Source organism: Merops nubicus, unplaced genomic scaffold (assembly GCF_000691845.1).
Source record: "Merops nubicus isolate BGI_N331 unplaced genomic scaffold, ASM69184v1 scaffold38683, whole genome shotgun sequence".
Taxonomy (NCBI): domain Eukaryota; kingdom Metazoa; phylum Chordata; class Aves; order Coraciiformes; family Meropidae; genus Merops; species Merops nubicus.
This window is the reverse complement of record NW_008597542.1, coordinates 248-14,766: the sequence shown is the minus strand read 5'-3', so window position 1 is coordinate 14,766 and position 14,519 is coordinate 248. Positions and strand designations below refer to the sequence as shown.

General features: G+C 39.5%; 1 protein-coding gene across 1 annotated transcript in view; it reads right to left on the bottom strand.

Annotated features, from left to right (window-relative positions):
* Positions 1 to 8,232: 8,232 nt before the first annotated feature.
* The window catches only part of PSMG1 (proteasome (prosome, macropain) assembly chaperone 1), a gene marked incomplete at its 5' end in the record, with an annotated part of 6,480 nt that continues 193 nt past the window's right edge, over positions 8,233 to 14,519 (bottom strand). Inside the window, 5 exons of the mRNA XM_008936748.1 lie at positions 8,233 to 8,391; positions 9,433 to 9,569; positions 10,526 to 10,724; positions 12,897 to 12,959; positions 13,353 to 13,504. Of these exons, the coding sequence (XP_008934996.1) occupies positions 8,317 to 8,391; positions 9,433 to 9,569; positions 10,526 to 10,724; positions 12,897 to 12,959; positions 13,353 to 13,504 (626 nt within the window). The remainder of the gene's footprint in view (positions 8,392 to 9,432; positions 9,570 to 10,525; positions 10,725 to 12,896; positions 12,960 to 13,352; positions 13,505 to 14,519) is intronic.

Here is a 14,519-nt window from a genome sequence, read left to right as displayed (position 1 = left end):
CCCATTTCCTCGTACCTTTGCTTTTTTTTTTTTTTTTCCTTTGAAATTGATGTTTGGGTTGGTTAGCTGGTGCTCTGGCGCTGAGAGGAGTTGGTTATGCACAGTAGTAACTTGAACACCATCAGCTGACATTACTGTTCCCATTTACTGAGTCTTAACAGGCATCTTTAATCTTAAACTATATAGCCAAGAAATCAAAATAGAGATCTTGATTGTTGCTTGTGATGATCTAACTGGAGAAGTAAACCAGCCTTCAAAAGAAACGTAACACTTTGTGCAAAAGATCAGAAGCTGTAAGTGTCCAAAGGCCTCTCAAACAATCTCAGCAACTGTAAATTAATGTTTACATGCCAAAAGTCTGCAAGTGATTATGCAAATCCATAAATACATACGTGTTTACATTCACTATAATTCAGAACAAAAAAAAAGCACCTTTGTTTCAGTTTCTTTCAGGGTAAGGCAGAGGCTACCACTCATTTCAACATCACCTCATGCAGTGCAAAGTTACAGGATGACGCATTTTTATTCTAATAATTAAAAAAGTTGTGCACTCATTTATGATAAAAAAGGAAAAATTTGCCCTGTCTCCAGCTGCATATATTTTTTTTTTGCCTGCATAACACCCTTGGTCCATTCTCCTTTGGAAACACAAAGCTCACATCCAGGTTGACACTGCACCTGCTGCAAGAAAAGACACCCAGGCGTACCTTCATTAGCTCCAGCACAGCGGCACTCATACTGTTCACTCCCTAAACCAGACTTTCAGTGGCAACCCCTAACCACACCAGCCAGAACAGTTCACTGGTATTTCCTTTGTAAGCTCAAAAAAATGCAGCGAATGCCTAGTTTTAATTAGACAACAGCCTCTAAAGGATTCCACTCTGCTTTTTGAGCAAAACATGTCAAGTCTGGCTCAAGGCTGGGCACCTTGCCTTCCCACTCCTCATCCTGGATTAGTTCCCTGAGGTTGAAGCAGGTGAGACAAAACAGTTACACCTGTGCATGCTCTTCTCTTCCCAAAGTTATGGCCAAACTGTCTTTGGACTAACAGAGGCAAAACTGAAGCCTCCACAACCAGCAGAGAGTGAGCAGACTGAGAGGTGGATGTGAGAGAAAACTGGAGAGAAAATGGTAGAGTGGGGCAAGCATTCCAAGTGGTATTTGTCCCAAGGTGAAGAATCCAGAGGAGAGCTTTCCTACAGAGGCAGTAGCTGAGGCAGTGGGTAGGAGCTTGTCTTCCTTTTATTGCTGTGTTATGACATATTTACTGATTCTCCTAAAGTCCTAGCTCCTGGAAACATGTGACTTGGCCATAACCTTAACTTTCATCACAAAGTAAGTAAGGAAAAGTCCAGCCCTCCTAGTTATAGGGTGAACTCAAAAACTCAGGAGGCAACCAAAAACACCCTGAAACTTCCTATTTCAGAAGTGTCACAGTTTCTGAAGCCAACTGAGAGTTTGCACACCTGGAGCTAGCTACATCAACAGAGACTACAGCAACTGCCATTGCTTGCTGACAATGTTTTTATTTTTAAAAGCAGCACTTCACTTTGCTACTAAAGAGGCTCATTACCAAGTCACCTCAGACTACAACGTTCGCCTCTTGCCAGCAAGTTTTTCATTTCTGGCTCACAAGTTCTGATCAGACGGATAATTTTTCAATCATCAGAGAATGGGTTTGACACTTCGGGTTTAGTGCCCCATTATAACATCTTGAAGGTCAGAGAGTTAAAGTGTACTACTAAGGGGGGGAAAAAAAAAAAAAAAAAAGCTGGACTAGAAATATAACAGCTGAGAAAGTTGCTGGAAGGAAAAAAGAAAGGCTTTTTATCTTTTAAACACTCAAATAATTTTGTCCAACTGCAGCAACAACTGAAACTTTTTTTCATCCCATTTTGAGCACACCTTTAAAACAAACCACAACAATGGACTAAGCTTCCTGCATCCACTTCCTGCTATGAACCATTCTAATTCTTTGAAATAAATATGGTTTGGGTTATTTTTGTAAGGCTAATGTTTAATATCTGTCCCCCAGCGTGTAAATGTGTAGAATACACCAAAGATTTAACATCTGCTACAAATAATTTTACAGAGGATCTCAAGTTCTCTATTTTAAGATTACTGGGATATGGTACAGGTGGCCAAATTATTAAAATATGGTTTAAATTCAACACTCATGCATTTTCATAACATGTATTCCATTTTAAAGTCTGGAAGCCACATGTCACCACTAGAAAACACGAGGCTGGCTTGCTGGAAGTTCAAACATTAAAGGCCACTTTCAAAACATGACAGGCTTGCTACACAGCATCACAACTGTGGCAGCAGGCTCCTCTGCAGAAACACTTTGCAGCATCCCCTACCTAGGCAGAGGTGATGTACAAAGTTAAGGCAAGATACCTTCAGACAAGCGACTGTTTCCATGAGTATTACAGCGTTACTTTCTCTATCCCATACTGATTAAGTCAAGACCTTTACCAACTGTCCTTAATTTTAATATCTAACTTGATGTGCATGCTGAAAGCATAATGCAGAGTGAAAACTGAGGCATATAAAGTCAAACTGCTTTTGATCCTCCTTTGTTCACAAAGTAATGTGAAAGCTAAATGAGTCAAAGTTAAATGAGACAAAGCTAAATAAATGTGCTGTTAAAGAGTCCTACTTCTAGTAATTAAGACTCAGTATTTATTCCAATTTTGAGCGAGTTGCTCTTAATGAGCCAACACAAACTTGTTGCCTGATGGGCTGGCGTGGTACAGAGCTCTGGGGACACGGCTGGGGAGTTTGGGTCCTCTCTGGAAGGAAGTAAATGATTCACACCCGCATGTGCAACACGGAAACCCACTTCTGCAGCCTGTGGTTTTACTGGGCTGTTCTGAAGACCACAGAAAGTGCTTTTTGGTGCAGGAACTTTTGCACTTTCTTTGGGAGAAGCACTACCTATACTGCTGGGAGGGAGAAGAGTTGCCGCACTGTATTCCCTCTGTCCCCCAGTATAGAAAGAGATGCCATTAGTTCGAGGAGCACCACCTGAGCTTCTTGGGTCTGAGATCTCAGCCAGCACATCTGCTGCTTTACTTCCTAAGAGCCAGAGTATGTCTTTGTGCTTCCAGGTGATCCCTGCGAAGGCACGATCCCCATCTGGGACAGGGAATAACGCACATGCAAAGGGAAGCTGGAATGATACTAGGTGATGGGGGAGCCTCATGCTGCAGACCCACCTGCTGTCAGCCATCCTCTTCATAAATTATTTACTTTCCAACACAAATAATTTTGAGGACATTCAGGAAAACCACATCAAGTACGGGTATAGGACTTTTACTGCTTTAAGCAGAATAACATCAGATATACCTGAGCCCGAATCAGAACAGAGTCACAAACTACCTCAGAATTGAGCAGAGATGAAATCTGATCTTCAGCATTGACTTGGGGTAATATTTCCACCCAGGTATTTTAAAAAGACAATAATTAAATTTTAAAGACAATTAATTTAAATTAATTGAACAAGTTAGTGAAAAACTAAAATTTATGCAAGCTTTAGAATGTGGCATTGCCATGAATGAACACCATAGAATAAAACAACCTGCAGTTTTGATTAGGTGATCTCTCAGTCAGCTCCAGACTGAGTTGTACAGAAAAGCAAATAATACAATCATTGTCCAGCAGTACACAAACCAGAGCATTCACAGCTAGAGCCAACAAAATCTTCACTGAAAATTATGCTGGACAAACCTGCACCACCTAGAGTTTCTTTACTTGCTAGACAGGGTGTCAGCTAGGACCAGTGGGGATTCATACATGTTTTTTTATCTCTGCAATAGGCCTTGTAGGAGATGAAGTTCATGTTCATAAAGATATGCTTACCACAACACCTGGCTATAACTTTCTTTACTAAAACCCCCACAGACTATTTCTTGTTAAAAAAAAAAAAAACACTACTAAATTTCAATACTCATTAAAAATTCCTCACAGATACTCTCATATAGGTCACAGAGAAGTGGGAGAACACGAAAAAGTAAAAACTCTAAGGGGAGGTGCTGAATTGCTCTTCTGTTCAATCCACTGTTGCAGAGCATCCCCTCACACATGGCACTACAAGGCTGTATCCAGCGTGCTTGCTTACTACCACGTTGAAAAAGACTCCAACAACCTGACAGAGCTATGGTAGGCACTCTTAGTTCTGGTTTCAGCTTGAATAATTTTCGCACCAGCACTTTCTAAGTACTTAACAAAAGAACTGCCTGTTTCTGACAGCATCTGCAGGGTTTCTTGCAAGTGTCCTCCAGGGTTTAAGGGTGGAAATAGCCAGGTTTGTTTTTTTGTACTTGCTCACTGTGCTTACTCTGCACAAAACCCACCTTTTCCAATCTGCTTCAGAAGCGAGTTGAGCACAAAGCACAAAGTGAACAGCACAAAGGGACTCTTTGTGACCTGTGAGAAAGTTACTCAGAGCCAGCAGAGAACAGTAAACTCACCTTACACCCTACTTTGATTTCACAACCACCACCTAAACCCCTAATTTTATAGGATGATCAGCTCTAAGGTTTTTTTGTACTGTGCTCTCACCTTTTCCTTACTGGTTGCCTCTGTTCTCATACAACCTTCCAGCTACAACCTTTTTACACACAGGTTTACTCTTTCATAAGTGAGGCTGTTCATTAACTGTTCATCTGTCCAGTGACCAAATTGCTGCCTTTAGCGACTGTGACTCCATTCTGTTAATTCCCTATGAAGCAGCAGATAGGCTTTGAATTCTATAGAGCAGATGGGAAAAAAGACAGCTTTCATTTCTCTTTATGAGAAAGGATCCAAGTCCAAATTTGACCTAAGAGAAGAATTATCAATCCTGAACATGAGCAATACAGTGGGTTTGGTGTATGAACGCACGCTGTAATCCTCTGACTAAAGCACAGGGGAACAACCCACAGTCTGTTCAGTAAATGCTTATGCTATCTTTGAAGGTACATCACCATCCTTTCAAAACGTTTTCTATTTTAAAGCAACTACCCAGACAATATCCTATACAAAGAACCTTTAAACATTTGATTATGCAATTACTTGGAAGTGAAAAACTGAAGACTATAGCCTGCCATTTAACCTTTAACTTTCTTCCACATGCAAACTGTTGGGGGTCTATTGTGTTCTTCCCTCACTGAAGACACCTCAGAATACCTTGGTATCAAAGCAAAACAAGCACTTTTGTGTTTTTATCCCTTGGAATTCTCACCTACTTTTCCCCATGAACTACCATAGGGTATCTATGAACAGCATCTGAGTGCTCATCTCAAAGCTCTGGTCTCATTCGACCAGATAGAGGCACCCAGCAATGCTGGTTGCTGTTATGTGCAGCAGCTGTCAAAAATTTTAGTCTAAAATATTTAAAGGGAAAAAAAATGCAGAACCGATTGCACTGAAAAATGTCACGAATCTCTACTTCCATCCCAAGCTCATTTGAATTCTTCAATGTTTTAGGCACAAAACAGAACATGGCAAAAGACTGGGAACACGAGGTTGAAGAAAATGCTTGCCTTTATAAAGGAATCTTTTTTATTACTTGCATTTTAAGCATTTTCAAGTTTCACTGTAGTAATTTTGTGTGCCTTCAGCATCCTGATCCAGCTTTGCTCTTAAAGCTCATTTTCTGAGTGCTCAACATGTCAGCAAGTCAGGTCTTAGGTACCTCAGCTCGTTCACCTGCAGAATACACACATACATACCAGCTGCATGTCCAATTGCCATCTATGGGGCTTGCCCAGGATTGTGAAAGAAAAGTTGAGGCAGAGACAAATTCCCTCTCTTTGCTTCTTTTCTTGTGTGCCTCAGTTATCGTGCCCTCCAACATGGGGAAGAAACAAAACCAGCACCCTCATCCTGAGCTTCCTCCTTGCCAGTTGCCAGCACAGAGTGGGCAGGGTGGGAGGCAGACAGTTTTCATAAGCAAGCAGTGCCCCTTACACAGGGTAGCTTTATGTGGGAAAAAGCACGTTAACACTCTCACTCAAGATGAAAATGTCTTCAGGCACTGGGCTGAGACTGAATTTAAATTTGCAGGGCAAACGTGCAGGATCTTCCTGAAATTTACCTACCTGACTTCCCAAACATTTGAATAGTTTTTAGCACAGAAATTGTAAAATTACATGCCATAAATAAGGCTCTTCTTCTGAGGCTTTGGCAACAAAGCACAATTTGCAGGGTGCAGCTTAAAGTGCTTGCTGCCAGTATGAGAAGGCTGGAATCTAGAAAGCTGTGCCAGAGCCATGCAGCAAGATGAAACCTTCACATAGGAAGGGGGAAAAGACATGCATCATGTGTTGACTTCAAGGATGGACTGATCAAAGAATAAAGCTCTTTTCTACCTCATCTCTCTTGTGCAGTGGGAACAGAGAGGTACGTGAGCAAGGTTCAGGGAGCACGCTGCTGGATGGCAACCTCTGAGAGCAGCCTTCAGGGTGTGAATCCCCTGCTTTAGTGCTGCAAAAGGCTTGGGCTCCAAAAAGAACATCTGGGCTCATGCTTTTGTGCACAGTACCAGTGCCTCTGCTGCTGGCACGCAGGAAGAAGTGAATCAAACACGTTCAGTATGCAAGCAAGAAAACAGTGCAGCCAATGTGCAACTTTCAGAGCAACAGAAGTCTCAGCTTAGAGCACAAACAGGTTTTAATTAAAATGCTGTGCAGAAATGGAGAAAAAAACACAAAGAGAAGGAACCACGTCCTGTACTTCATGCTTGAGTTTGTTCCAAAACACAGTACCACCTAATGCAACAGTTTCTTGCTTATCTGCAATTACATGAACAAAAACTTAAATCAACTTCTTATATGCAACTTGATATTCACATCAAGAACGTTCTAATACCGTTGAAACTCTGACAAAGCCTCCATTCAAGAAATTCCCAAAACAGAAGTTGTAATGGACCTGCTCAAGCCAGGGTTGCTTGTTTCAGTGGATGTTGACTAAGATGACCACTTTCAAATCTGAAGGGATAAGAGTTCTGTTAATGGAATACACTGTTCAAAGATATCCACTTCACATCCACTGTCAGTCAAAGCAGAAAACTTTGAAGCTGACAGATGTTTGTTCCAAAGGGATAAGCTACATGCAATCTAAAGATCTCTGTGTAGTGACACCAGTGAAATACCTGGTAGCAACAGAAATACTCTTTAACACCATCTTCTTGAACAAAATGTTAAACAGAAGGTATATACAAGTCAGAACTGCATGTCAATTCTAAGAAATATTTTAAATACATCATTGAAACCATTACCAACTTTCAGGGAATTTTTTGAGACACCCTGAAACCTGAACTTTTACTTTCCTCTAAAAATCACACACTCTGCATAAGGGATACTATTCCTACCATTGCCAGCAATTCAGAGTTTTAAAGTGGATAGATCAAATCTGCTTACCCCGGCTAATCCAGCTGAAGCAGCCCGAGAGCTGCTACCACCCAGTTTCACCAGGAGAGGTGCCCACACTGTGAGTGACAGCAGGGAATTCTCCTGCACCTCTGTGGCTCCTGCTCAATGTCTGAAGCTGAAACTGCCAACAAAGGTGAGTTCTCACCAAGGTGCTGCAAACCAGGAGCTGTGGCATCTGACTGTGGGCACGTCTCTGCTCCTGCCAGACACACAGGAGGCAGCAACCTGAATGTCTGTGACAGTCTACTCGGTGCATCCAAGCCACAGCCCTTCCATGCAGTTCAAAACAGCTTCACATTCCTGCCTCCTGCTCATCTGTAGAGCAAGATTAAGATTACTTTCCACCAGTAAGTCTTTTAAAGGTATTAACTGTACTCTACTTACTGTCTTTTGTATCAATACATACATAAGAAAAAATGTACATGCAGACATATGTATGTACCATTCATACATAAATACATATAATTCTCTGTGTATGTAAAAAGATGTGGAGCATATTTTCTCCATTCCAGACAAATCTTTAAAGAGGACCAAATCTTAGGAAAACTTTTGTGTCTCAAAAAGTAAAAAATAGGTGTTCTTGTTAGATACAGACAGAATTCCTTAAATGTGTTTCCTGTTTTATATATAAAAGGTATACATTTAGGTAAGACTATCCCTTCAGGAGGAAGAAAAGAAGCTCTTTTTTTATTTAAGGTATCTTTCCTAAAATCACTCCAGAAGAAAGTCTCCGAAGCCACTGCAGAAGAAACATGTACTTGTAGGGATGAATTTGAAAGTAACAAAATTGAGTGCAGAAGGAAGGATTCTACTGGAAAAAAATCCTGCAATTCCAAAACGTCCTCTATAGAAGAAACTCAAACTTACAAAAGCGCAGTCTGTGTCATAAATGTCTTCTTCAGATATAGATATTATTGTGAGTTTCATTGGTTGTCAGTAATTTCTTCAAAATCTTTGTGCTTTCAGACACATCCTAGGAAAAGGAAGAGATGATCAGCATTAGCTACATTGCTGATAAGAAGAAAAGTCTCACTGTCCTCTACTCCATTTTTATTATTCTAAATACCAGCCGTATTAAAATGTTACCTGTGAACAAAACTCAGGTCTTCTGAACAAAGCTATCCAGAGACCTGCTAAAGACTCCAAAGGAATTTGCAGTTCAGCCACAGAGTGGGATTTGTTCATTTGCATTTCTCCTTGCTTGTTTATGAGAGGAAGAGCCTGACTATTTGCTGCCGTTTTCCTTCAGTGTTTAAAGATTTACACACTCATCTGTCAGATGTATTTAGTAGACCAGCATAAGCTATAAGGAAAACCCACCACTCCCACATCTAAAGCTGACATAAATACTTCAGCACACACAAACCTCTTCTGTCATTTAAATATAAGTTCAGCTGGCAAAAGTGAGGAGAGTTTTGGACAAACTATACTTCAATAAAAAAAACTTTCAGAAAGAAGCAAAACATTCACTTTAGTAGCTATAATGCCATTATTTCAGAGCTGATAGATTAGTGCACAACAGTTAAGAATTATCTTTAGAAATTCAGTCTTTTCATTCCAGACAGAAATTAGAAGTCAAAATAAATTACTTAAGAAGCTTTCACGTATGGCACAGAGCTAGAACAGAGTCACCTTGCATATGAACATAGAACGTAAAATAACACACTTTAAGGTTTTAACACAAGACACTTCCAAAGGTGTTAAACTGATTGTTAAACTGTAGCTTTAACAATCACAAGAAACACTCCCTGATATATGTGTCACTAGAAGAGCCTGAAAAGTCAAAATGAAGTTTTGAGGGAAGCTGTAGATTCACTACTTCTAAGCAACTTGCAATGAGATTTTTCTGTAGGTACTATACCAGAAATCATTGCTCTCTGTCATTCCAGTCTGTATTTTTCATGTATTTTTCATGTATTTTTCAATCCTCATAAGGGCACAACAGAATGCAAGACGTTTAAGGCAGACAAAAATAGACCAAACTTCCCATTAATTTTTAAATATGAAATTTTACCTTCACTAAACTCTTCAGGGTTTTACAGGAAAGCAGAGGCTTGAATGCTTCAATTGTAACTGTGTCCAGTTTGATGACATCAGTGTAACACTGATACAACACTGCAGGAATCTGCCACACTTGACAATAACTCAAAACTGCATACGAGTAAAAAAAAAAAAACCAAAAAACAACACGTGTTACATTCAGCTAAGAAGTCTGAGTTCTGTGTATAAAATCCCATCTGTTATGGCCAGAACTTCAAAAGCATGGAAGTTTGTAAGTTAACTACTTGGGATGCTGACTGCTAGACCAGTCATCCCTCACTCCTCAGGTACACAAGACTATAAACCACCAAAAATTAGGAAAATGCAGCCGGTATTTCTACTAGGCAAATACTTCAACTGAAAGCTGTATATTATTGGTAAACAAAAATAATATGAGCTCCTGTAAAAAAACAAACCAAACCTTACCTCCTTGCCCCTTTACCCCCCAAAATACTCAAACCCACTACCAAACATAGAAACTCAAAACAAAGTATGAACAAGGTAAACTTTTTCTAGAAAAACTATCCACTTTTATCTCCTCCCAGACAAATTTCTCCTCATAATTCTAACACTAATTGGTACTCTATAATGAAAAGCCTCGGGGGTTTATCATATTACACAGTAAAACTGAATCTAACTCTTACATGAGATCAGTCAATCAGCAACACTGCAAAACCTGCTTTACCTGTAATATGCAGAAAAGACACTGTGTGCTTCAATTTGGATGATCAGATGAAAAAAACTTATTAATAAACCATACTTCAGTTAATAAGTATGCCCCAAAATCCAAATACACAATATGCCTTGTGAGGCTATACTGAAGAATTTGCTAGTACTTATGTCCCACATATACTGGGTAAAAGGATTTTTGGGTGGGTTTGAAATTTGTCCCTATTTTAGAAGGCAACACGTAAGAAGTCAAAACTGTTATGGGTTCATTTTCAAAAAGCTAACTTGTTAGCCAGTTCACATAATTAAGTAAAAATTCTAATTGCAGTGGGATGCTCTTCAAAGTGAATTTTCTGTTGCCATCAGCAGCCTCATAAATAACTAGAACTGCAAAATACCAGCAGCAGGGAGATCTCGCACAATGTTAGGTTGTTCCAGCAGTGGGCAGCAGATGTGCTCTTTAAATTCTTTTGTCTTCAAGGCTTTCAGAAATGGAGATGGAAGTGTTAAAGTGGATTCCTGAGTTTTATAATCAGCTACAGGACACGTTGAAAGAATGGTTACTTGCAAGCCCTCTTTCTGCATTCGGCCAAAAACCTGAAATAAAAATGTTAATATGTAAGCAAAATTTATCTTCTCACAGTAACTGCACAAACCCACAAAGATTCATTTGAATTTTAGTGCAGATGGCAAAAGGCAGTTTAATTCAAGTTTGCAGGACTAACTAAAATTTGAATCACAACCATCAGGTAAAAATTTCACTTGTATTGCTCTTGGGCAGGAGATTAGGAAAAAAAAACCAAAACAACGACAAAACCAAAAACAACAGCAAGTCTACTGATTTTCTTGAGAGGCTTTAGATTTTTGGCACTTTCTATTCACCTACAAATATATTAAGACTTACTGTTTTTACTCAGGGTGATTGTAGGAAGAAAAAGGACCCCAAATAAAATGGGGCTGCTCATGACAGGAAGACAGCTTGCTAAGCTGCAAGATGTTTGAAATTGAAATTGTGCTCCCCAGATCTTCTACAGTACTTAAAAAACATCTTCATTGTAAATACTCAATTTTTAATTAATTATATTAAAGTTGAACAGAGAAAGAGAACCTTAATTTTTCTGCAGCCTTCCTCAAATTCAGAAGGAACTTTCAAAAACATTGTACAAAACATACTTTTGGATCCACTGCACACCTTCAGAAAGGACCAAGATGCTGTGGAGTGGTCCACTCTTTTTAAAGAACATAGGTCAAAATGAGCAGAAGCACAATAAACCTGCATCTTCCCTTTACACTATCCTCTTCAAATTTATAATCAACGAGGAAATGGGGAATTTGATAAACATTACAGAAACTTTCCTGTTTCTGTATATGGTACTAATCACAGAAGGGAACCTGACTTTTCCCTCACATCAGTGTTATCACTGTAACACAAAACTGATATAACTTCTCAGAAGCACACATTTTCAATTTACATTGCTGGTAACACTGGCTGGTATGCATTACTGCAAAGCTTTAGTCTGTATGTCCTCATTTGGTCAGTGATCACTTACTGAGAAAGCACATACAGAAGTAAAAATGGCTCGTGGAGACCACGAAGAAGCTCAGTGAATCAGAATTTACGAAGCATGCAGCTCTGTAACTCGTGCTAGAAGCAGAAGATTACCAGCACAATGTTGCTACTGTACATTTAAAAGTACCAATAACTATGAAGTCTAACAATACTCAAGAACATTGACTTGGTAAAACTGTATACTCCTACTGTTCATAAACACTCACGGTTGAAATAACACGTATGCGCAAACAGCTCAACAAACACAAGTGGGGATGACAGCAAAACCACAATTATCCGTCTTTTGTAATCCCAGTCAAAATGAAGTGCAAGAACGCATGGAATACAGCAAACCAAAGATGTTTTAGATCTGGGATTTCTAACTTCAAAGCAAACCACTACACCCCACCAAAGCGGATTAAAACTCTCCAACAAGCCAAGGACCCACAGGAGGCTGGCTTTCCACAGACTTGGGTCTGAAAACCCTGTGTTGTTCAGCAAAATCACCCAGTTTTCCACCCTCTCAGCCTTCCCATAATCTCTCTGGCTCACTCCCACTTGGATGCTCATATGGTTCTTCCTCACAGCCACAGAATCCTTCTCGTGCACTGCCCATGGCATGCTATTTGGAGGGACCTGAATGACCCAGCAGCATTCATGCACCTGACTGATGCTGGGGTAAGGCACCTAGCATACTACGAACAAATGGGACAGATACTGCTTTGGAGACATCTGCCTTTAGAGTTCCTCCTTGTGAAAGGAACAGAACACACCCGTTCCTGAAGATACCATCCACCATGAGTTTCACAACAGTTTTGTCTGCTGATCCTTTGGCAGCTGTACAAATGCAGCTGTTTTTTTAAAGAAGGATTCTTCCAGAAGTGAAATGCAGCTGAAACAAGCCACAGAAAATTAAGCCAAACAGCAGAAAGGTTTGGAAAGTAGCGAAAGGCAATAAAACTGAAACTGTCCAAAGGCAGAAACTTCAGGAAGTTGATAAGTTACAGCAGATACAACTGATACAACTGGCACAGGAATTTCACATTATCTGGAGATAGTAAATTTTTTCATTTGTTGAATATTTAAGAAACCCACACGAAAACCAGTTATTTAGAATACTGTCATATTTAGAATATCAGAAAGGAAAAGGCACTTACACTAAATTGAAAATTCCCACCCCTAAGATCTCATTGCTCTACTTGTTGTCTTCCTGGTTTTACCTTTTCAAGCCACTGGAACTGCTGATCCTCAGCAACATAGCAACTGCACTGGCACAGCAAAACCTAAAAAAAAGAAAATAAAATTTGATAAGCAAATGGTTTAAAGAGCATAACAACAGCTCATAATCACATGTAAAGACAACTTGGCTGCAGGCAACAACCTGTTCAGTTTTCTTGGGCTTCTTCAACTCTGTTTGAACACAAATTTCTCATTCACAATTGATGTGAAGCAATCAGGCTGTCATTCATCCCTTTGTATTGAACTTCACGCATCAGAACTTGAAATAGTTTTAGTAAGTATAATATGATCCTCTGGGTTTTTGATGAGATGAATTTGGAATACTGCAGCTTTAATGCTTTGTTAAGCATTAATGCTGAGCAGGGTCGGGGTGGATGAAGGTTGTTCTCTTTTTCACAAAGCTCAAATACAGAGGAATTAATGCATAAATCACTTACCGTTGGATCTGATATTAATCGGTAGAACAAACAGAAAGAATCTGTTGGGAGGACATTTGTTGTGTTGGATGTTCGACACCACTCATTCCACAGCTTCACAACTCCAACTACTTCCCAACATACTGAATCCAGAATAAATGAAGACAGGAAAGCTGCAAAAACCCATAAGGAGTGTTAATCTGTACAGAATAAAATCTCTGTTCTACAAATAAATACCTGGATTGAATTAGATGAGTTAACAATCTCAAGTTAAAAAGAAAAAAAGTTGACATATATTTATTGATCAAATCCAGCAAAGGTCAAGAAAGTGAGCAACCTCACTGTATTAAGCCTCACAAGGATAAAGAGCAGTTCTACATATAGAGAGCTCTAACATCAAAACAATGTTTTCTTAGGAATTGTACCACCATGGTCAACTTTGTTTGCTTTATTATGCACAAAGGATGTAAATATTAAGTTTCTAATACTTCTTGACATATCAACTATAACAGATTTCAAAAAAAAAAATTACTGAACCAGCAAGACATAACTATTACACTGGCTCTAGGAAGCAGAGACAAGAATATGTGTGACATAGTAGCAAAACCAGATTCTAGATCAAATATTAATAAATCAAATTCCTGTCAAAAGTGACTGTTAAACAGAAGATGGCTGTAACATGTCTGTAACTGTTTTTCAAGGAAAAACCTGAACAAAGGAAAAAACAAGTTAGCAGAATTAACTCAGGTATCACCTAAACGTCACCTAGATGGGACTTGATGTTTCTTTATAGCCATAGGGCTATTAAAAAACTGAAGACCTTGATAAGCCTATGAAAGGGTGTTTCAAGACCCTAGGCCTAATGAGGCCACCTCAAAAGAGGGCATTCTGAACAAATGGGGAATCAGAATAAGTGGCTAACTGAACAAGTAAAAAAGAAAAAAAAAAAATCACTGCTCATTAGAAATTAAAGGAATTACAGCTTATTGACACACAGGTCTTACTGGCCATTACAGACGGCCTTTAACAGATCCCTATTTCGGAACATGAGACTGAACTAAGCAAATCGCTACTACCAGGAGGAAGCCTGTGCCAATCAGACAATCAGGAGCCTACCACACAAAAGTCACATAAATGAAAAGGGGGGACGGTCCCGACTAAAGCCCCAAACCAAGCCGCGCTTTGCTT